Here is a 24255-nt window from a genome sequence, read left to right as displayed (position 1 = left end):
ATTGATTAAAACTTTTAATTTTTGTTATTTAATAATTTAAGAATTTACAAAAATTTATCGATATTTAAAAATCTAAATTTAAATTTTAATTTTATAAAATTAAATCTATTATCAAAATAAAGAAACAAAGTGGAGGATGACAAAAGGGAAGAAAAATGGTAATTTTGAAATAATATCAGATTTAGTACATTACTTAAATAATATCAGATTTAAAAAGTTAAAAGTGTAAAAAGACTAAATTGTCCAACACCCCAAAAGGGTATTTTCGGGTGAAAAAAAGAGGCAAAAGGACCAATTTTGAGATAAACCCTTAGTCCAGGGTTGTCTGATGATATTTTTAAAGTCCAGGGACTATGGGCGAGATAAACCCATAGTCTAGGGACCATTTTTGTAGTTCACTCTAAATTTGGAGGGGCAAAATTGCTAATGCCAAGCCCATTAGCATTCCTTAACATTATTTACACTTACTCCATTCGTTCCATAATTAGGGGCATTTCTTTTTTACAAGAAAATTAAAAAAATATGTTAAATGAGTTAAATAAATAAAGTAGGATAAGAAAAAAATAAAGAGATGAAAAAAGAATAAAGTAAGTGAGAAAAAAATGTTTTGACTTTTACTACAAAAGGAAATGACTCAACTACTATGGAACGTACTAAAACGACAAAATAACAACATTACTATAGAACGGAGGGAGTATTTTTTTATAAATAGATATACATATTAAATGTAACCAATAAATAAATTATCGATTAACTAAACATCAAAATAAAAACGTGTATATATATATTGGTATGTATTTTATGCTAATATTTTATGAACAAAATTAGTTCTACTACTCCTATTATTTATATCTTCTACGGTGGCGTTCGGTTGCCATGACTAATTATCATGAGACTATCCATCTAGGATTAAGTTGGAGGGTTCAATCTTATGAACCAAACATGATGCATATTTAATCATGAGATTAAATCTTGCCAACCGAACACCCCCTACGTTAATACATTGTAGAATATTTTATGTACAACATTAGTACTATCAATATTTACATCTTCTACACAATTTTAATATATTCTAGAATATTTTCTGTACAACATCATGGTATTAATACCATGGGGCAATATAACGCACCCCTATCATGTGGTGTGTTATATTGTTAACTTTTTAAGTTGTTAACTCTGTTAATTCATCAACGCAATGTATTAAAAATATCAACACGATAACATTAAAATGTCAACACATAACGTCAATACAATATATTGAAATGTCAACAAAATTAGACATTGACATATTAATGTCATCGTGTTGATAATTTTTAATATACTGCGTTGATGAGTTAGCAGAGTTAGCAAATTAAGAAAGTTAGCAATTGATCATATTACTTAATACCATTATTTATATCTTACACATAATTTTTAATTTTGTGTAGATGTGTAAGCTTATACTGGATCAAGTTCTATGTTCATATAAAACAAATTTTACTCGCATAGAAACTCCACTTAAAAAAAATAAGTAGATTCTTCTTCAATGTTTGTAATGGTAAATGTGCATTATGAATTTGATGCGTTATTATTATAATATTGTTCATTTTTCAAATCTTTAATATCACATAGTACTTTCTATGATAACAATCCTTAATAATGTACAAAAATCCAAAAAAAACCTTAAATTTTATGCAACTTTCTCCATTGAAATTATGTTTTTGCATACCAATCAAACTGAATGTAATTTTACTAGAATTCTAATGAAATCTCAATCGCAAACGCTCGGATGAAGAAATTTGCATGAAAATGTAATTTTGTATTTACATTTATAACGATCTACAATATAATGGTCTTCAGTTAATTATTATAACGCTCTAAGTCAATATATAATGACTTAAGTGTAACGTATATATAATGCCAAAAACACATAATGTTTAAGTGTGTTTTCAAATTTGCTAGCAATTGTGTTTCAGTGTATTGAATGATCGATATTTATTTATACTATTGTTGAAACTAATTAAGTGTAATAGCCGAGATCTAATTCTCGAGAATTATGAAATAAATACTAGAAATTTGATAAAGAATGAAAGAGTATTTGTTTATCTCTTGAGTAGAAATTTCATAAAGAATGAAAGAGTATTTGTTTATCTCTTGAGTAGAAATTTCATAAAGAATGAAAGAGTATTTGTTTATCTCTTGAGTAGACAACGTAACATTTTATTATTTCAAGCTAAGTCTAAAATTACAAAGAGAACAAAAGAAACAGAAATACATTAGTTTCAATAGACTCTACATACATGTTAGAGTAAGGAAAAAGAAAGAAAGTTTACAAGTGGAGCTACTCTATTACAATATGAGAAAGAAGGGAGAACTAGCTTCGGGCCTCTCCTTAGCACGGGTTCGGCCAGATTATTCGATGGCCCGTTGGGCCGAGACAGCTTGTTGACAGCCGAGTATGACCAGCCCCCTCTCCCCTGCCGAATACACAACCAAACTAAACAAGAAGGTGCATAAGACACTAAGAGCACGAATAACATGGAGGGCCGGGCGGCAAATCGCGAGTCTCGGCCCGTCCCGAGCGTTGGAGGAGGAGGCGGCACGGCCTAGGCCGGTCCTCGTGCCGCGATCCCGGCCTGGTGCCCGTCCCGCGGCCCGGCCTGGGACGGCGTTATTCGGGGGACGGGCCGCATTAGCGAGTCCCGGCCCAGCGTTACACGCTTCTCGGGCCGGGCCGCAAGTCCAATTTTTTTTTGATTTTGTGTCTATAAATACGAGCATTCCATTTGTGCATCAATCTTACGTGCATTCCATTTCAATCTCTATTATACCCTTTATTTCGGCGTCAATGGATTGGTTCAACAGCGATGAACGTGAGATGGATGAGTTCGTTAACTCGAACAATTGGTACATACCGGGGTCGCAACCATCGCAGCCACAGCCTAGTCCGGGGGTCGGTAGCAACGTCGACGTAACATCGCCGGTCAACACCGAAGAGTTCGAGCTCAGTGAGATGGAGCCCGCTCAAGAGCGGGGCAGGGAGAAGGTCAGCGAGGAGGATGGGCCGAAGAAGTACGGTCCGCAAGAGACAATGTGGCTTGCGAGGAACTACATCGACGTCGCCGAGGATCCTATCATCGGCAACCAGCAGACCGGCAAGGCTTTCTGGGAGCGGATTGCTAAGAAGTATAACGTTGGCCGTCCTAAAGGGTCGATCGAGCGTAGCTACGTGAAGCTGCGCAAGCATTGGGGCCGGGTCCAGGCGGATATGAGCAAGTGGAACGGAAAGTGGGCCAACGTAGTCCGGATGTGGCCGAGCGGGCACAGCGAGGCGGACCTCGTCGAGAAGGTGAAGGATGCGTTCTTCACTGACGGGAAGAAGGCCTTCAAGTACTTCGAGGTTTGGAAGCTCGTCGAGAAGAGCCCGAAGTACACCAACGATGCCAAGCCGGCGACAACTGGGGCGGCGAAGAGAACCAAAGTTTCCGCCTCCGGAAACTACTCTTCGAGCGAAGGAGGTCCGACAATCGACCTCAACGTGACGGACGACGACGTCTTCGGCTCCTCTCCTAACATTCAGAGCCGCCCGACGGGAACAAAGGCGGCCAAGAGGAAAGCAAAGGGGAAGGCAACTGCGAGCAACTCCGCTATGGTGCCACCGCCGACCAATTCGTCTCTGGATAAGATGTCTGACACTTTGTCGGAGATGAGTATTACATGGCGGATGAGCCAGCTGACGGAGTTGACATCGAGGGATACATCGAAGATGTCGGACGACAAGCTCGAGTTGCACTGTGAGATGATTGCCTACCTTCGCGCCCAAATGAAGAAGTAGTAGTCGTGGCCCGGGTTTCTAGTATTTTAAATTTGCTTCGTCTAGTAATGTAATGTTAATTTCTAATGAACAATGCATTTTCCAGGTTTCAATTGTTCAACGAATTGCGTTTACGAGTTAAATATGTTGAAGTTGTGAATAATGTCATTTATTAGTTGCGGCTCGAGTTGCGGCCTGCAGGGTTAGAGCAGTTGGGGCCTGGGCCGCAACTGTAGAGGAATGATGCTGTGGAGGGGACTTGGGGCCGGAAATGGGGACGGGGTTATTCATGCCCTAAAGCATTTAGTGGACAAATCAAGTAAGAATAAGAGGCAAAACTACTTTACTCGGTGGAGACCAAAACTTGCCTAAATGAGGGAGATGGAGAGCTGCAACAGCCTGCACTTCCAGCCCAAGTCTAGCGGCTACGAGCCAAGGAAAGGCCACAGCCACAGCAGCCCTGCACCTCTGTCCCTAACCAATTTTGCAGCTCCTAGTGGTACACTCTGCAACACCAGCCCTTACAGCTGCAAAAGCCCTGCAAAGCTGCAATTAACTACCCTACACCCCACCTTGTGCACCTGCTTTTACCACCGAAATCAGTTAAAGAAAGCTGCAAGGGGGCCAAGGACAAGAGTTATAATATGCATAACAACAAGGTATACATCAGCCTAATTAAAGCCTTCACAAGTACACGTTCAGGCCTATAAAGATCACCTCCACACCGCCATGAACACTCTCCTACACATCTTAAGAAGTTCCAACAACATAGCAAGCTGAGAGTACGAACTCTTGAGATTCAAGAGCTGGGAATCAAGGCTACTGCAGTTTCAACAGGTAATCACACACACTTCCCCATTTTAACTAACTCATTCATCCTTAGGAACACTTAAGGCATGGAGATATCACACATAGGCAAGCATAGAATCTGCCCTATACTAACAACACCGTGAGATTTAACATCAAATCCACATAATAATCAATCCAAGTCCAGCAATACATTATTCAAGAATCATCAGTTTCGATTTGAGAATCGAACAAACCAAACAATAGACTGACCTAAGATTCTGACGGTTTAAGCATAGGCGTCACTGCTTTTTTTTCAAAACCTACTCAAAATGGAATCGAAAAGTGTAAAAGAGGGGGGAAAGTAAGGGAACTTAGCTTAAACGACGACGGGCTGCCCGGCGACCGGATAAGCCGCCGGTTGTGGTGGTGGCTGTGGCGGTAGCGGCGACGCCGTGTCGTCACCGAGAGAGAGGGAGAGATGAACGGAAACGGAGGAAGACTCCGGCAGAACCGGGAACCGGCGACCGGCGTGAGATCGTCGGAAGTGGCGATTTCGCCGAGGAAGGAAGAGAGAGGAAGCTGCTGTGCAGTTTTCAATTTGGAGAATGGGAATGAGAAGTGGGGAAGATAAATGCATTGGTGGAAGGAGTATGAGTGTACCATTGTTTAGTCTGGGCCCAGAAGTGAATTGAGAAGAATGGGCTGATTTAAATGACAGTTGGGCCATCTAATTAACTATATTGGACCATTATACTTAAATTTGATGGGCCACCACTCTAAATGGATCCAGATTTTAAAGAGAAAAATTTCGTAAATCACAGAAGAAAAGAAATTATTAAGCCGTGTTGAAGTATTACTCAGTAAATAATTAGATGGGAATTTTATTAGCCAAGTAAGTATTTTAAAATACTTAAGATAATCCGGGAATTTATTGTACCCGAGCAGTTCGGCAAGAACCCGAATAAATTAAATCGCCGATTTAATTAAAGATCTAAGACTTATAGATTTTAGAAAGAAGGAAATAAAATAAAGAGCACACGCTTAGGCATGCATTCATGCAAGATAAATAATTACTTAAAGCATAATTTAAGTATATTATTTTTGTAAAGGAACGCCGTCGCACGACGCGTAATCCCAGGACAAGAAAGCACCTGTTTGCAAGAGTTTAAGCAATCGAGGTGGGCTCTTCTTTTCTTTCAAAACGTGACTTTATGTGAAAACCTGAATGTTTTGAGATGAGTTGTCATGCCTTGTTTTATTTATGATTACCTATCTGTTGGCTATGCCAAGCAAGTTAAATCGAATTCGGGTCCCAGTAGGGCCGCAAACCCTACTCGGACTAGTGTACACATAGGGACCGTGTGCTAGCGCCAGGTTGGCCGGTCCAGTGACTGTTGGAATGTGGCCACATTCCCGGTTCACACAGATCCGATATGGTATATCATCAGAAGTTTAAATGACTGCAGTCTATTGTCAGAAAGAAATAACAGTTTTAGTGACCGAGACTTGTTTTCAGAAAAACTCCGCGTTCACTCAGCTTGGCTGACAACTAAAAGAGAAAATGTTTTCGGCATGAGCCCACTGATTGCATCAAGTACTCAGCCCTGCATATTGTTTTCTTTAATGTGCAGGTTGATCGATGTCAAAGCCGAGGAGGTGTTGGGACAGAAGACTAAGTAAGTAGGAAGATAGCTGGTGTAGTATATCTTCATACATATTACATCTGTCTTGGTACTCTTCCGTTGCGCAAATTTAGAACTTGTTTTTAGCAAAGACAATTGTCTCATAACTACTCTGATTCAGTATGATATGTACCCTCAACACATTTCAGACAATGTTTCCTTTGAATTAAGCATCTTATGATGAGTTGAGACAGTTTCAGTAAGATTTAGTCGGGATAACTACACTTTCCTTGACTAGGGAGATGTGGTCGTGACATTAAGATAGATAAAATTTAGGAGATTGTTGAAATTAGTTAAGATAGATAAAATTTTCCATTAATTCATGGCTTGGTTTTATAACAACTTGAATTGTGTTATAGCCTATAGGAGTATATCATTTACTGTTTTATTACATAAAACATATACTACTATATCGGAGCATTACATTTAATTTTTAATCGTTTTCATTCTCCCCCTCTCCCGAAGATTTGGTTGTAAGAAAAGCGTATGGACAACCAATAAGATCGGTTTGACTAGTTGTCCCACCAAAGTGTATATAAGGATATTACCTCCACACATTAATAATATTGAATTCGAGAGTTAGTACCCATCTTCCCTTCTCTCTCATCATTTCATAATCTCTCTCGTAAAACCAAACCCCAAAAAATAACAAAAGATCATACTTTCTTGTCCAATACATATATGGTTTTGGAGTTTTAGCTACCATTTGTTTTTGGCGTTTAATTTCAACCTCTGAATAAATCAAAGGTGGCGATGAGAAAAATGTTGTAAGCATGTATTCCTAGGAAAGCCGATCCGATCTATATATATATCTCTCATTCTTTTTTTTTTGTGTTTTAGTTTGTTATTATTCTAAATTTAATTGTGGGAGAGAATAATGTTGCAGGAGATGGTTCATCCACAAGATCAGCAACTCTCCATTGTAATTGCCTTTGGCCTCTAATTAATATTTCTTTTATTTTTCACGATCTTCATCATATATTCACACATTTTTCTTAAGCCATTTTTATTGAAGGAACACGTGCATATTTTGCTTATACCTTTTTGGTAGTATAATTTATTTATAGCTGCAACAATATAGATTGGCTTCTCCTTCTTTCAAGGGAATTTGAATTAATTACATCTCATTTTCAATTCATCACATTGCAATTAATGCAGCTTTTAGGAATTTTAATGAGTCAAATGTTTTATTTTTATATTTACAATAACGAGAATAAAATGAATATATAAAGTTGCATAATAATGGAAAAAAATTAAAAATAAGATGAATCTGTGGTATAAATTGATGGGAACGATAACATGACAGAGAGTGTGGTATCGCTGGAGCATGATTTGTAGCTTGGAATATGCATGATCGCATATTTATACAGATATGTACACGACGGATCCAGAACCAGAGACAAAGCCAATCATTTGGAGAAATTGTTAGAATTGGGAGAGACATTTAGTGAAACGATTAAATTAAATAATTTCATGATATACGCCTCTGTGCAGATCCATTGCGTGGAATGAACAAATGTGGAAGGCTTAAAGTGTTTTCCACTTTATTAGACTAGAATTACAATGCAAATCCCAAAATGATATTGTGAATAATAATTATGTGGATTGAGAGGAAGATTATGACGTATTCAGTCGATCATAGGGTAAAATTAGGCCCTCCTAAAATCTCAAAAAAATCCATGGATTAAAAGGATGACCGTTTCAATAAAATTTGGTCTCACGTTCCCCCTAAATCCGTCACTATATGTACATGATAATGATTTTATTAAGATGACTTAAGTAAGTCACATACATGCAATATGTATGGAGTGGGCACATAATTAAATTAGGTTGATACATGAACTTTGTATTTAATTAGTTCAATCATGACTAATTTGTTTATTTTGGTTAGCAGGAGGCAATCAGCAGCCCCATTGGAAACCATTTATTGGAATTCACCGAGTCTGAATTATTCCCAAATTCTGAAGTTGGGTCACCCAACTTTGAAAAACACCCTTCTTATCAAATACAGCTCTCCAACATTACAGCCGGAATGAACATACTCGACGACAATGAAATCCCGCCGCCACCATCCGCCCCTCCCAAGAACAACGCCCTCCCGCCGCCGATACTATTCGACGATGACAACGACATTTCGGCCGCTATAGATTTCACCACTTCCCCATCCTTTTCCCATCACCAATATATCAGCAGCAACAACAACAACGATATCGACATCAACATCAATATCAATAACGACAACGACAACGACGATGATGCTGATCAAGATGCATTTGACATATCCTCCTTGAGCAGCCAGCTCGACATGGCGCCAAACGGATCTTCGTATGGCGAGCGGTGGCCGGGGGTGGGCCCGTATGAGGAGGAGTGTATGCCTTCTTTCATGCGGCTGAAGGCGTCTCAGCCGCAGCCGGGCTCTCTGATGGACTCCATGATGGTTCCGTATCTGCCGCCGCCTACGGTTCCGTTCCCGTCGGCGCAGAGCTCTGGGGCTTTCATGGGGATGTTGCCATCTCAAGATTTGGATTTTCAAGTCGATAATACTGGATTTTTCATCCCTGATAATATGCAAAGAGTTTTCAATTGCTCTACCGATCTCCAGGTAATTAGGTTTTTATTTGAATGACCTAATATAAAAAATTAAAATTATGTGAGTTGCTTAAAAATATATGAATAAAAATAGATCTTACTTATTCATAATGAATCACCTTTTTCTATAATTGATTGAATTTAAGATAGAATTTCATTAAGATTAGGTTAATCTAACTTCACATATCAAAACTAACGTAGTATTAGAGCGAGATCTATGTTTAAACCAAACGTGTCATCGAAGACAACATGACATGAGTAATCTTGCTCATAATCTAACAAAAAAAGATGAAACTAGAAATTTATACCAAGGAAGACAAAAATATACAAGAAATGTTATGGATTTAACGAGGCATTTAATGAAAGATTAAAACAAATAAATTATGTATATTAGAGGATTTGAGATGAAACATTTGCCCCTCTAGCTTAATTCTAGGATTCAGCCATAAGCGTGCTTAAATATTCATATATGAGTTGTCTCACATTGAATATGATACTAAAGAGAGATCAGCCTATTTGATAGTACTCTCATTAGATTGATTTATCTCCCCTTCATATATCAGATACACTTCAATATATGGGATCGAGCCTAGCCCTTGTGAAATCGAACAAAAGATTCATGCTAACATTTTCCATATAGCAAAAAGAAATTATATCCATGTAGGTAAAAATGGGGAAATAATAAACTCATTTTGACTACTAGTAATATCCACATTTCTCTATTTCATTAGCTACTATTTTCACATTTTTGTTTATTTAACTATAATTTTCTATTATTTCTTATTTAATCACTTATTTTTGTGGGACTCTTTAACTAAGACACTTAGTAATGAAAGCCAACATCTATACCATGGAGGAGCAACCACAGCCACCACTTCATCTCTAGCATCAGAGATTTCAAGCTTGGATGATCCCACATACAAAGTGGGCAAAATCTCAGTTGAGGAAAGGAAAAGAAAGATTCACAGATACTTGAAGAAGAGGAACGAAAGAAACTTCAGCAAGAAAATTAAGGTCATCATTTTCGTGTATATATATTTCCAAATTTAATAAAATTTTCTCCAGTATATATAATCACGTGCATATATGTATATGAATGCATGCATGGATGCAGTATGCTTGTCGGAAAACCCTCGCAGACAGCAGGCCTAGAGTGAGAGGAAGGTTTGCTAAGAATGATGAATTAGGAGAAGTTGGGAGGCATATGGGAAACAACCATGAAGATGATGTGGATGAAGATGTTGGTCTATATTCAACTTCTATACCGGATCATCAAAGAAAGGTACGCCCTGGTTTCCGATATTTTATTCTAGGCAAATTGCCTGAAAACCCATTTAAATTTGGTCAAATTCGAGTCTGTCATGTAACTATCAACAAAACAACACTTTTCTTCAAAAAAATCCTTAGCATCTCGTGCCGATTTTTTTTTTATGGTGTTGATGCTATTTTTCATTAAAACAACATTGTTTCTATAAAATATACGACATCGTTTAATTTAACTAACTGGCGGTGATGTCGACATTTGATTTCCTTTAATTTAACTAACTGGTGGTGATGTCGACATTTGAGTACCTGGTTGACATATACAATTTCACTAAAAACTTTTATGGTGAAATTATTGAGAACAAAGCTAATTTTGAAAATGATCAAATGAATATGAATTTGACCAAAACTTCATTATTTTCTATATAATGTGCATTTAATTTTGTATATATGTGGTGTTTTAGGTTGTGAAAGAAGAAGATGACTCCTCAGATATTTTGGCACATATAAGTGGAGTAAATTCTTTTAAGTGTAACTATCCAATTCAATCTTGGATCTAAGTAGGGAGTTGATTAATTTGAGCAATTAATTTGGCATATTTGATGATTTGGATAAATCTAAAGACCTATTTTATCTTTATATTAACAACCACCATGAAGTTGTTGCTAGCAATGTAGTTGTATAGTAGTATACATATACACGTAATTAATTAGTAAAACTACACATAATAAGTGATATTTGTAAAAATATGTAGCAAAAGGTCAATTACATTTGACCGATTCATTATTAGATTAAATTAGTGTCAAATAGTTTGTATAATATATTTCTATAATATGGTTTTATTTGTCTTTCATAAAAACAAAATACCCCATAGTTATACGGTATAAAAATTCTCATTTTCTCCACACTATCAAATTTTCCAACCCATCAAATTCATTTGATCTTGCCCTCAGCACCCATCTGCATTTTGGCGCAGTAATCGAACAAACTCCCATCAAAACAACGTCGTATCGCCTCTTTCGACAGGTAACCTTCCTCGTCCCTCGCTAGAATATACAGACTTGTCCACTCCACCTTGCTACCCACCCTGCACAATTCAATGTTTTTAGTTAAAATTTAGAACAAAAGTTAAATTAAGTTTAAAAAACAAGGAAATACACTAATTATAGTACTATTAAAACTTCCAATATAAATTTAAATGATATAAATATTCAAAATGTGTTAATCAGAGTAGACATTCCAAAAAAAGAAAATATATAGACAAATATAGTTATCAAATTATAATTTTAATGGAGTATGAATAATATTATGAGAAAATTTTCAAAATCATTGGGGCTCAATTAGGATGGATAAGACTTAATTAGGGAGGTAGAAGATCATCACATGAGTAATTCAAATAAAGACTAGATGAAGATGATGATTCATACCACCCAAAAAGGTCGAATGCTTCTCGATTTCTTCGGTCATGCTCCACATCTCACCATAGGAGAGTTTGTCCGGGAATGTTTCGGCGTGCTTGCTAAACATGTTCTCAAATTCCGAAGGGCAGTACCTGATTATTAATCTCCAATTAGAGTTCATTAATCGGGTAATTAGGTTTATTAATATCAAATCGATATATAAACCTACCTTCCTTCTCTATCGTATGTTCGCGAACTGCTCCCATGCTTGGCCTTGTGTATGTTGTAAAGGTAAATCGGGAAGAAAGGAGACGGAATCCACTCCTGACAAAATCCAAAACCATTTACTACTATACAAGTATAGCAGAAGTGGGTTGATCGAGAACTTACTGGAAGCGTTGCGTAACTCATTGAAAGATTGATGAAGATCGCCATTACGAAGGAGGCGATCATGTTGAAGCCGAAAGCCGGAATAAGTCTCCCATGGATAAATGATGCCATCATCATCTTGATCAAAGAAAGCACAATGCTGTTGCAGCACACTCAAGTTGTTGTGTGCCAGACCCGGCGTCCCGTTCGGGTGGTCCATATCCGGAGCTATCAATCCCCTAGCCATATCTGAAAGAGCAACTCACTAAGCACATAAATAGATTTTCATATTTTCAATTGTAAAACCTCAAAATAAGCATATATCCCTATCTCCATATGTTCCATGTTCTAGTTTCCTAAAAGAATTCCCAAGGCCAAATCCACAGTAATAAAATATAAATTTCCAAATAAATTTTACTCATCAAATTGAAGTACTATTATGTAATAGATACGTAGGGATTAATAATTATCGCTACCAAGGGAAATAAATCAAAGCTAAATAAACTAATGAAATCAAATCCTAACCACTCATAAAATTTAATAATAAGAACAATATTACTCCCATTCATATCCACCACCCGTTACTTGTCATTAGTTTCATTTCTGGTCAATCTATCAATATTTGTCAGACTTACATTTCATTCTGGTCAATCTATCAATATTTGTCAAACTTACATTTCACCGACTATGGTTTCATTTTTGGTCAATTTGTCACACTTATATTTTACTTACTCCCTCCGTTTCTTCATAGTTGAGGAAAAACTTTTCGGCACTGAGTTTAAGAAATGAATGTTGAATGTGTTAAATAAATAGATAAAAAGTAAGAGAGAGAGAAAGTAGAGAGAATAAAATAGAAAGTGAATAAAGTAGAGAGAATAAAGTAAGAAAGAGTAAAAAGTTACTCCCTCGGTTCCTCTATAGTTGAGTCATTTTTCCATTTCGGGAAGTTCCTCCATAGTTGAGTCGTTTCTAAAAATGAAAAAAATCAGCATATTTAATGGTGATTTAGCTAGTTTAATTAACAACCCTTAGCACAGTTAATAAAGTTAATTACACACTTAAAAAAACTATCCCCAACCCCAATTCCCTTATCACACGCCGCATTCCCTATCTATCTCTAAAACAAAAAACGCTCCCCCTTCTCTCTTCTTCATCTCCTTCATCTGCTAACCCTAGATCTAAAATTCGTCGCCCCCTCTGAAATTCGAACACCAAATCAAGGTTCCGCCCTCCTCTTCTCACTCACAACGTCGATTGTACTCTTCTCTCTCAACTCACGCGGCGTCTATTCTCTCATTTCGCCGACCACAAACAATGCACCGCTCGCACATCGCCAACGCCGACGATCGGAGACAGCCACGCAGCCCCCTCGCCGATGGAGACGGCTGGATTAACCCTCGCATCATTCGTATTCCAGCAGCGTCGCGTGGTCGCGTGGTAGAGGGCGTATTTCGGCCGGATTAATTTTTAAGATTTGGTTGATTAACAAATGAATAAACAATTTATAAAATTGAATTTGTAACACAAATTGTGTTTACTTTAAATAAAAAGTTTTCAAATTCAAAAAGTCCAACTACTTTTTCTACTTTATTACCTAACTACTTAATCCACTAAACATCATTTTCTTAGACTCCGTGCCCAAAAGTTCCGCCTCAAATGTAGAGGAACGAAGGGAGTACTATATAGGGAAATGACTCAACTATGAGGAAACTTTCCAAAATGGAAAAATGACTCAACTATACAAAAACGGAGGGAGTACATTTAACTGACTATGATAAAGTAGAAAGTGAATAAAGTAGAGAGAATAAAGTAAGAAAGAGAAAAAAATTACTATATAGGAAAATGACTCAACTATGAGGAAACTTTCTAAAATAAAAAAATGACTCAAGTATAAAGAAACGGAGGGAGTACATTTCACTGACTATGGTTTCACTTTTGGTCAATTTATCAATATTTGTCACACTTATATTTTACTAACAATGAAGTTCAGATTTCACTAACTCAGGTCAGTAACATTTTGTTATAAAATTAATATTATATGAAAATAAGATCCCCGTTACACTAACTTTTTCTTATTTATTTCTTAAAATTCGAGCCGAATCAACACGTGACAATTAACGACAGGAAGAAAAGAATAAATTATATTCTAAATTCACAAAGAAAATTAGATAAAATGAAGTAATAAAAGATAAGCTACTGACATGGCTTTGGGATGGAGGTTTCCAAGTCGGTCCGCCCCGGCCGCTGCATAGTGACCGGAGCGAGTGGAGCCTCCGACGACAATGCGGCATTTCTGTCCGTACTACCGGCGGCTACAGCGTAAGATTTTGCCATCGCAAACGCTGATTCTGGGCTAAATCTTTTGATTTTTTGTATGAATGGTGAGAAAGGAGAGAGTGGGTTAGATATAGAGAATGGCGGAGCGGTGGCGAGAGACAAGGAGGTTGCGTGGCGGGCATGCAGAGCGGTGGCGGCACGTGACTTGACACGTAAGATAGCATGTGGCATAACCGGGTCGGGCCAGCGGCTAACCGAATCAATGTGGATTAGGTCCGACCCGATCCTCGATGACGGAACTTGGTCTCGGATCCATGTCGGGTCTCCGCTTCGGTTTATTATCCACGTCGATTGTCATTTTACATACGAATATCAATTGGATTTGGAACGATGAAGTTTAAATGTTTAATACTAGCAGTTAGTGTGATTAGTCGATAGATGTTAGTTAAAAGTTTTAAAATTTAGGTATTTTTTAAAATATTACTAAAAATAAACGATATTTCAACGATAAGTTAATAAAACGTTATTTATTAATTTTGCCTATATTTAGGTATTTTTGAAATATCACTAAAACTATAGTTAAGATACTTTAACAATAAGAGCATCCACAACGGACGAGCTGCAGCTCGTCCGTTGTGGATGTTCGTCCGTCCGTCTATGCAGTGGCACGGAGACGCTGTCCGCCGTTGCTCAATGCATCGAGCACGTCCGTGTCAGCGAGCAGGCGGTGATTGGCCAACGGCATAGCCGTTGGCAATTTGATTTTTTTAAATAATTAATTTTTAATTAAAAAATCGATTAAGAATAAAAAAAATATTTTTTCACTTCCCAAAAAAGTATATCCATTTTCTACCCACTTTTAGTTTATTTTTCAAATTTCCCCCCAAAAATACACATTTTCATCTATAAATACCCTCACTTTCACACTAAAAAATTCACACCATACTACACAATTCTCATCTACGTTCTCTCATTTCCATTCTCGATCTTTCTTCCACTCCTACAACATAACAATATCCGGCCATGGCGACCACCCCCCGAGCCCCCACGGTTGGAACCCCGATTGGTTCGGTTCACAACCGTTTCCTAGTCCGGAAACGAAATATTCGGCCCCTTCTCAAACCCAAAGTTCGGGAGTTCCGGGTGGCTACCGGCCTTACCCGATCGACGACCAAGATGCCCCCGAAGGGCAATACGGGTGGACACCCGAGCCTAGAGCGAGGTCGAGCGGCCCCTCCCAAACTCCGACTCCTCCTACTCGCAGTGTCCGCACACCGTACACTCCGGCGGAGATGGAACAATTGTTCAAGGCGTTCTTGTCAATCTCCGAAGATCCGGAGGTTGGCACGAACCAATCCGACGATCATTATTGGTGGCGCATCTGTCGCCGGTACAATGAAAATCAGTCGGCGGGAACAATCGAGCGCAACGAGAGTATGGTGCGCAACGCCATATACAAAGCCAACGAAGAAATCTAAAAGTTCAAGGGGTATTACCTCCAAGAAGAGCGGTCGGCGGGGAGCGGCCGGAGCGAGGTCGACATCATCAGTTCCGCCTTGTCGACCTACCAATCCATGAACTACAAGCCGTTCAAGTACCTCAACATTTGGCAGGAGACGCGGTCGCATCCGAAGTATAGGGGAAGCGTAGCATCCTCCTCTAGCGGCTCCTCCAAACGGTCAAGGTCGGTATCCCTAACCGACGTCGGCTCCGAAGACGTGGCTAGCCAACTTGCCGGAGCTAACTTGGGTAGCCCCGACGCCGGCCCGAGCGGTTCCCAACGCCAACTGCAAGGAAGGAAGAAAGCGGCGGCCAACCGCCGTCGCGCCGCGACTCCATCCGGCGATGCTCCCGAACCCGCTCCCGTTCTCGTTCCCTATGCGCCACCTCCACCCCCACCAACTCGTTGTGGGGGATTTTGGCCCAACTCAATATGGCCGATAGGTCAACTATGACCCCCGCGCAACTTCGATCGCATGAGGCCATGATATTGGGCCTCCAAAAACAATTAGGGGTAGTGCCGCCGGATGAATAGTCTTCCACGAGGGTATTTTTAGCCTTTAATTATGCAATTTTTAATTTTTAGGAGTTTAATTATGTAATTATTATTTTTTAGTATTTTAATTATGTAATTTTTATTTTTTAGGATTTTAATTATGTAATTTTTAATTTTTAATGTATTTTGTAATATTATTCCGGGTATTTTGAATGTATTTTAATTTAGTGGAAATGTTTTTATTTAAATTGAATAATGGAATGGTGGGACCCTTGTGCTCGTATTTGCGGAAGAGCACGGATGTGGGTGTTGTGCTCTTGCCTAAGAGTAGGCAGGAAAAATGGGGCCGGGCCCACATCCGTGCTCGTTGGCAAGAGCATGGTTGTGGATGCTCTAAGCTAACAAAACGGTTTGTTTTCGATAAATTTGCTTAAATTAACCAAAGATTCATATTTATCGTGTCCTAAAACATAAAATTAGAAAAATTATCCAGTCATAAAAAATAAAATTACTAGACTCCTTAGACTTATTCGCTCCATCCTAGAAAAATATAAACAAATTTATAAATGCGTTCATATTAATACTTCTTCTATCCCAACTAAATCGAGTCAAATTTTTTGAGTATGAAGATTAAGATGTTGTGTTGAAAAGTAGGAGCGACGAATAAAGTAAGAAAGATAAAGTAAGAGTAAACCAGGTAATGAAATAAAGTAAGAGTGATTGGATATTTTGTTTAGAATGATAAAAAATGAAAAAAGTAGTCTATTTTTTTGAAGACAGTGGGAGTATAATATAGTGAGATAAAATTAATCAATTACTCCCTTTGTCCCCAAAAATTTGTTACTTTCTTCCATTTCCGCCCATCCCATAGTACTTATCACATTTTATTTTTTATCATTTTTATAATAGACCCTATATTTCATTAACTCATTTTTCACTAATATTTTATATAAAATTAATATATAAAAATAAAATTTATATATCACTAATTTTTTCTAACTCACTTTCTATTAAAATTTTGAAAATTGTTTGACAAAATTTATGGGAGTACTAAATTTACTGAGTGGATCTCCTACTCCACGGCCACAATAAAATAAAATAATAAGTAATTATAAATATGAGTAATTTTAATAAGATAATAAGTAATTATAAATATGAGTAATTTTAATAAGTGACGGTGGATCAATTTTATTTTGTTGTGAGTCAGCTCCGATAAATTTAATTACAGTTGCGGCCATAAGAAAGAAAAGCGCAATTAATTATAATTGCTGTACTTCCTAAATCTTTTAATATCTAGGCAAACAGAAATCCATATTCAGTGTATTGGGAAAAAAAATTGTTTTGGTTCTTTACGATTGAATAATTCTATTAAATTGTTTATTGCAGCTTTCAATTTAGTTACTGTAACTTGTAAGTGTTGGGCATTCATTCTCATTTCCCTGGAAAAATTTGGTCCTTTGATTGTAAGTTTTAGGGTTAATTCTTCAAATTTCTTTAATGTTATGTATTCTCTCTCTTTTTTTTTTCTAGGGAGGATTTTTTAAGATTCTGATTCACGACCTTTTCTTATGGCTTGAAAGGCGATGGATTCAAAGACTGATTCAGTTCTTGAAGCGCCGCCAGAAACGGCGGCGATGGATAAGTCTCAAGCGGAGAGCTTGAACCAAGGCGTGGATGAATTGTTCATAAAAGTTGACCAGGTGCATCTTTTTTGAGCTTTTTAAAACAATTTTGGTGGAATTGTATATTTCATTGGGTTTTGTTGGAATTTCTTATGAATTTACACTTCTGAACTAATAGGTGTAATTGGGAAGAAAAAATGTTTTAGGAAATGTGTCAAAAATGGGTGGTGGAAGGAAGCATTCTTAGTAATAATGATTATGTATGGTTTATTTGTATCGAATAAGGGAGTGAATTTATGAGACCAAAAGAAGGTTTTGGCAACTGTATGTGTTGTGAAGTTTGTGTCTATGCACTTGCAGCTTGACCATAAACTCAATGAGATTGAGCGATTCTACTCGAGTTCAAATACGAAGCTCCCGAACACTCCAAGAGGTGGTTCTTTAGTGAAGGACAAAGAAAGGGAGAAATTCTCTGCGGGCAGTTTTAAGAAGAAGCAGCAAGATATAGCAAGTAGGGAAGCAGCTGCTGCTCAGAGAATGCAGGAGCTTATGCGCCAGTTTGGGACGATGTTGCGCCAGGTAAACCCAATTGGTCCTTCCAGCTTAATCTTCTTTTGTGGTAAATGTGATGCCCATTTTGTGAATCTATTTAATACTACCTCCGATCCTTATTACTAGAGTTGTTTCTTTTCGGAATGAAGATTAGGAAAGAGATGGTTAGTGTGTTAAGTGGAGGGAGAATAAAGTAGGAAAGAGAAAAAAATAAGAGAGATTAAGAGAGAAAAAAGTAAGAGAGATAATAAAGTAGGAAAGAGAACATGTATTACTTTTTGCCAAAAATAGAAATAACTCAATTATCTTGGAATGTCCCGAAATGGAAAACGACTCAATAAGGAACGAATGGAATACTTTATTTGTCGCTCCACAATTTTCATTCGCACCAGCTTTAGATTGCCGTAACATCGGACTTGGTTGGTTTCGTAAGTTTAATGTTTGACTCTCGTTTTCTCCTTAACGATCTAGAAGTTTTGGGAATGTGCTTTTGAACTTAGAAAATGATGTTGACGAAAGAACTTCCGTGTAGGATAAAATAAAATAATACTGTTGGTGAGTGAAATCTTTTGGTTGTGGTTTGCTGGTCTTTGATAAATTTCGTAAGTGTGCTGTTGTGTATAGTACAAGCTGAATCACAATGTTAGCCCTCTATTATATTCTAACTTCCAAGTGTGCTGAGATTGTAGTTCTAAATTTTAGTTTGCTGCTTAATTATTGTTGCTGGTTTTTGCAATTTCAGTTAACTCAACACCAGTGGGCGGGACCATTCTTGCAGCCTGTGGATGTAGTAGGTCTTGGTTTGCATGACTACTATGAGGTTAAGCTGATTTTCTTTATTTTCATAACAACTCCCCCTCCCATGCAATGAAAATAAAAACATACACTACACAATATAATAGTAATAATTACAATGATTAAAAGCCAAAAAAAAATCACATGCAAAAGAACAAAAAACTACTTGCTGCTTGTCATGCTTTAATTAATGCATGCTGAAAATACGAAATGCTTACGAAGAAATTTGAAGATCTGTTTACCAATATGTTAATGAATTAATTAGTAAGGATTTTGAATAATAACACATGGGAGAATTTGTTCAGTGTATTTCCATCTCATCGCTTGTTTCGGCCTCTTAAGTCACCAGAGATCAATCTTCTGGTTTCCTCCTATGTTTCTATAACTTCTTATAAATGAATCTAGGTTATAGAGAAACCCATGGATTTCAGCACCATCAAATGCAGAATGGAGGCCAAAGATGGTACTGGATATAAAAATGTCCGAGAAATATGCGCTGACGTGAGGCTGATATTCAAGAATGCAATGAAATATAACGAAGAAAGAGATGATGTTCATGTTATGGCCAAAACTTTGTTGGACAAGTTTGAGACAAAATGGTTGCAACTTCTGCCAAAAGTTGATGAAGAGGTTATTTTGTTTGTTCCTTGAAAAGTCCGTAGTAATAGCAATGTTGCCTTCTTTCTTTATAACTGTCTCTATGCTTACAATAAAAAACAATTTCAGTAGTTTTTTTTTCCTTTGAATTCACTGTTTGACATCTAGATCTGTTTAAAGGAAGAAAGGCGGAAAGAAGAAGAAGCTGAGATGCAACTAGATGTGCATCTTGCACAAGAAGCTGCTCACGCCAAAATGGCCAGAGAATTATGTTTAGAAGTAAGTGAAAAAAGACTCTTGCACTTTGATAGATTAACCACCCTTCTCCAGACCAAATGAATGTTAAAAGGAAAGGGAAATTATTAGTTTGTTTGTTCTCCGCCTCTATCGTTCTTTCTACCTAAGATATCCTCATGGAAATCATCTGAAAGCATTTATTAACCATTCCAGCTAGATGAGGTTGACACACATATCGAGGAACTCAAAGATTTGGTACTTCAGAAATGCAGGTTTGTTCTCATTCAACACATCTTATTGATTTACTTAGCACGTATTTGCTCTGTTTGATAATATCTTGATTACCCTTTCCTATTTGCCTTCCATCACTTTTTATAGATTTCTTGGATCTTCTATTATAAGGATGTAGTCCATGAGACATCTTACATAAAGTGTGTACATTTTTGTGATATCTTGACTATCTTTGGTGTATAATTAAATTGTGATATATCCACTGCAAGTCTGTGGTTATGACATTCTAATTTGAAGATGAATATAAGAATTTTCATTTTTTGGGGTGTTATGGGAGAGGAAAGCAATGGGGTTGAACCCAAAGTGCGAGTTTCCCCAAAGTGACATTTATTTGAGTTATTCAGTTTTCTTATTTGTTATGGTATCTTTTGCTTTTTACTTAGTAATTTTAAATGCGGTATATCATTTTAGGATACTCTTATCCTAGGGCCATTTTCACTATTAATTGTTGTAATTTCTAGCAATTATGGTTGCAGTTATGAATTAATGCCCCAGTGACTTTCATCCTAAAACAAATAGATATGAAAACTACCCATATTATAAACTAAAGGGCGGGGTAGCACTGTCTAGTTAGTATTTTCTTTGTATTTGTTTTTTTTCCCAGTTTTGGAATGGAAATCCATTTCCCCAGAGAAGACTGGTTTTGGTGACCCTAAACCGACGATCCATCTATGCCTCGTTCGCAGCAAGTGAGGTGCTGCCTCATATGCATTTTTCAGGTGCCATGTAGTACAAACTGCCATGTCCATGTCCTCCACCAATTGTCCTCTTTGTCCATAGGTCCTGAAAGACACAATAGGAAGGAGCTACAACAGTTGTTCGTTTTGGTGAGATGACTAATTAGCCAATAGATAACAAAACTTATAGGGAGTTTAGGAGCAAATAGGACATAATCAAGAGTGATATGAGTAGTATGTTTGACAACACCAGTCCCTGTTGACGGAGAATAGGTTCCATCGACAAGATGAATAGATGGTAGGGATGAAGAAGAAAAAGGCACGAAAAGAGACTTTGCATTACTATCTGTGACACTCAGATAACGAGTATCAATTCAGGATGCATCATTTTTAGGCAGCTGGGATGAGTTTGGCATCAGATATACGGTAGTATCATTTGTAAATCATTAAAATTGTAGTACTTGAACCATTTTGAGTTCATATTATTATTGAATCGATTGTCACGGTCTGAACATATCTGTGATGCTTAAATTTATGTTTTGTTTCAGAAAGATGACAACTGAAGAGAAGAAACGACTTGGGACTGCCATCACTCGTCTATCTCCTGAGGACATTAATAAGGCTTTAGAAATAATTTCCCAGAACGACCCCACGTTTCAAGCATCAGGAGATACTGTGGAAGTTGACATTGACGCACAGGTCTCCCAACATCGTCCGATCACATCACAGTCCTCTTCTTTACACCCTTTACATATAAAATCCCATAACTAACTCAGCTACTTCCGACTTTGGATGTGCTTTTTGCAGAGTGAATCCACCTTGTGGAGATTGAGGTTTTTCGTCAAAGACACATTGCAGTTGCAGATGAAGAGTTCAACGAGCACTGGAGGGAACAACAACGGTGACAACAATCAGAACTGCAACAACAAACGAAAGCGAGATATACCCGAAAGCCTAGCTAAAACTGCACCAAAAAAGAGCAAAAAGCCCCACAGCTGAGGATGGCATGCAATTTTGCATCAAGAGTTCTATGTATATGATGAATCTCTCATTGTATAGGTGGCTTCCTAGTTGTTTCAGACTAGATAAAGATATTGCTTTTTTGTTGGTGGCCAATAAATGGCAGGAGAAAAAAAGAGTGTAGATAGGTTTCTTTGGAGTATTACTATGACTTATGGTAAAAAAGTGATTCTGTATTCCAATTTTTATACTATGAAAGATATTGGTGATGCAAATGTTATTTTTGGTATTACATTGCTGAAAATGATTCTTGAGTTCTCTGTGCTACTTTCTCCTATATATACATTTGACTATTTGAATACCACCCTATTTTTATTGAACTATTTTTTGAAAAATTAAATGATGGATGCATAAAATATTAACAAAAACACTATACTACCATAAAGATCAATTTTTGAATAATTCATTAAGATATACTATAACTAAAGAACTACGCAATAAAGATTGAAATTATCCTTTCAATCCACATGGTCTTCACAAAATAGGAAATTTATCACACATGCATGACATATTTCATTAAGTTCCAACATAATTTTAATAGGACTATGATTGTTTTTACTGTAGAAATTAAATGTGGGTACTATTAGTTGAGAGTGTTTTGGTGACTCTTTGTTCTTGAAACAGCTGTTCAATGACAATAACTTGACACTTGATAACTTGATTGGGCCATAAATAATTTCATTCTCCATTGTTTTTGCATCATCCAACTAATTTAAGTGCTTTGCACTGTGACACTGCTTTATTTAATTTTTTTTTCTTTTAAGTGGTTGAATCTATGTTGTTACACACTAAATTTACGTGGTGGTGTGGTGTGGTGTGGTGTGGTGTTGGAGAATAATATTTTATGATAATGACTTTGTGGGGTGGCTTTGGTATATATATTATGGTTCAAGTAAATTCGATCTACCCACAACTAATGCAATTGGCCAAATAAGGTAATCATTGCATAGTGTAATCTTATTTTATTCTACTCAAAATCTTTAGCTATATAAATATATAAGTAGTCCAACATCTGATAATTTGTGGGTTGTTAGGTTTCAACTTGTTTTTTCATGTGTTATAAAACATTCAAACAAAAAAATAATAATAATAGAAACACACACAAAGTTATAAAATCAATGCATAAACAAAAATTAACAACTTAATACTATATGAAAAATCATTGCAGAAGAAACACATAAAAAAACAGAAACAAAAGAGCATCAGATATCCTATAAAATATGATGATCTAGCATAACATAAACAATTCTTAATCGAAATAGTAACAAGAAATGAAGAAATCAATGTGTAGCAAAAAATGAAAATTCTATTCAAAACCATTACAGAAAAAATAACAGGAGACTAAGGCCATTCGCAACGCTGTCTCTTAACCGTCTCATCTCTTCACTATTCATGGACCTCACTGTACTTTTCATACCATATCTTAACTAAGAGACAACACCTGCAACCCTCCATCTCATAACCATCTCATCTTAACCATCTCATCCCTTAACTATTCATTCAATTTCATTTTTTATTTTTATTTCCAACAAATTCAATTAATAAAAACACACTTCATTAAATAAAATAAAATTACAACTTAAAATTTTAAAAAAACACATAATTAAAATCCTAAAAAAATAAAATTTACATAATTTAAAATACAATTTTATAGAAATTGAGTAGAGCTACTCCGCAGACGAATCATCCCCCGAAGGCGGTGGCTGTGCACTCAAGCTACCTGGAGACGGAATACCAATTTGTCTTGCCATATACTCAATTCCGGCAAGATGGGCTTGATATTGGGGAGGCGTCATGCGGGAAGTGTCAGCCATCGTGGCGGTCAAGTACATGGACAATAGGGTGTTCGAGCCCGAGACAGAGCCCGCCTGGCTTGATTCGCCTCGGCCCCTCCTCCCTCTAGCCGCCTTCGTCCCTTGCAGCCGACCATGCCCACTAGAGGAGCCCCCTGCATCGGTGGTCGTGCCCTCAACCTCTTGTGAGCCGTTGCCTGACCCGCGCTCACTAGACGAGTATTGGCCACCCTCCGTGTACTTCGTGCGTTTCGAGCTCGAACCCGAGCTGGACTGGACACCGCCAGCCCACCTTTCAACGTCTTTGACGGCCTCCCAAACATCGACATGTTTGAATTCTTTGCCGTTGTCGTCAAAAAAGACTCACATAGCCGCTCTCATAATGTCGGCTCCACTGGCTCCGCTTTGGTATTGAGCCGCTTCATTCTTGTAGATGCCGTAAATTTTTTTGACATCTCTGTCGACTCGGTCAAAATGACTGCGGAGCATCTTCATGGTGCGGCGGCGGGACCG

General features: G+C 37.4%; 2 protein-coding genes and 1 pseudogene across 4 annotated transcripts; 2 read left to right on the top strand and 1 right to left on the bottom strand.

Annotated features, from left to right (window-relative positions):
- Positions 1-7021: 7021 nt before the first annotated feature.
- Positions 7022-10779, top strand: LOC121776428. The gene is made up of 6 exons (XM_042173604.1): positions 7022-7039; positions 7151-7186; positions 8159-8866; positions 9673-9867; positions 9968-10135; positions 10581-10779. The coding sequence occupies exons 2-6, from the start codon at positions 7154-7156 to the stop codon at positions 10674-10676; spliced, it is 1200 nt and encodes a 399-aa protein (XP_042029538.1). The 5' UTR covers positions 7022-7039; positions 7151-7153; the 3' UTR covers positions 10677-10779.
- Positions 10780-11049: 270 nt separating this feature from the next.
- On the bottom strand, positions 11050-14219 carry LOC121776936 (annotated as a pseudogene).
- A 3197-nt stretch (positions 14220-17416) lies between these two features.
- On the top strand, positions 17417-22193 carry LOC121776300 (transcription factor GTE6-like). Of its 3 annotated transcripts, none has more exons than XM_042173470.1 (9): positions 17417-17621; positions 17739-17858; positions 18141-18359; positions 19075-19152; positions 19533-19757; positions 19893-20003; positions 20175-20233; positions 21478-21628; positions 21737-22193. In XM_042173470.1, the coding sequence occupies exons 2-9, from the start codon at positions 17742-17744 to the stop codon at positions 21926-21928; spliced, it is 1152 nt and encodes a 383-aa protein (XP_042029404.1). In that variant the 5' UTR covers positions 17417-17621; positions 17739-17741; the 3' UTR covers positions 21929-22193. The 3 variants fall into 3 exon arrangements, with proteins under 3 accessions (XP_042029404.1, XP_042029406.1, XP_042029405.1); XM_042173472.1 differs by having other exon boundaries at positions 17421-17621; positions 19905-20003; XM_042173471.1 differs by having other exon boundaries at positions 17442-17568; positions 17689-17858.
- Positions 22194-24255: the final 2062 nt, after the last annotated feature.

This window comes from Salvia splendens, chromosome 18, assembly GCF_004379255.2.
Source record: "Salvia splendens isolate huo1 chromosome 18, SspV2, whole genome shotgun sequence".
Taxonomy (NCBI): Eukaryota; Viridiplantae; Streptophyta; class Magnoliopsida; order Lamiales; family Lamiaceae; genus Salvia; species Salvia splendens.
This window is presented reverse-complemented; position numbering and strand designations above follow the sequence as displayed.

What these genes read in the sequence shown, in the direction of transcription:
- LOC121776428 (XM_042173604.1), top strand. Translation starts at nt 7,154, where the DNA reads ATGGTTCATCCACAAGATCAGCAACTCTCCATT. An exon ending in AAGATCAGCAACTCTCCATT is followed by an intron (nt 7,187 to 8,158) that starts GTAATTGCCTTT and finishes TTTGGTTAGCAG; the next exon opens with GAGGCAATCAGCAGCCCCAT. An exon ending in ACTTCAGCAAGAAAATTAAG is followed by an intron (nt 9,868 to 9,967) that starts GTCATCATTTTC and finishes GCATGGATGCAG; the next exon opens with TATGCTTGTCGGAAAACCCT.
- LOC121776300 (XM_042173470.1), top strand. Translation starts at nt 17,742, where the DNA reads ATGGATTCAAAGACTGATTCAGTTCTTGAAGCGCCGCCAGAAACGGCG. An exon ending in TTGGGACGATGTTGCGCCAG is followed by an intron (nt 18,360 to 19,074) that starts GTAAACCCAATT and finishes TTGCAATTTCAG; the next exon opens with TTAACTCAACACCAGTGGGC. An exon ending in AAGTTGACATTGACGCACAG is followed by an intron (nt 21,629 to 21,736) that starts GTCTCCCAACAT and finishes TGCTTTTTGCAG; the next exon opens with AGTGAATCCACCTTGTGGAG.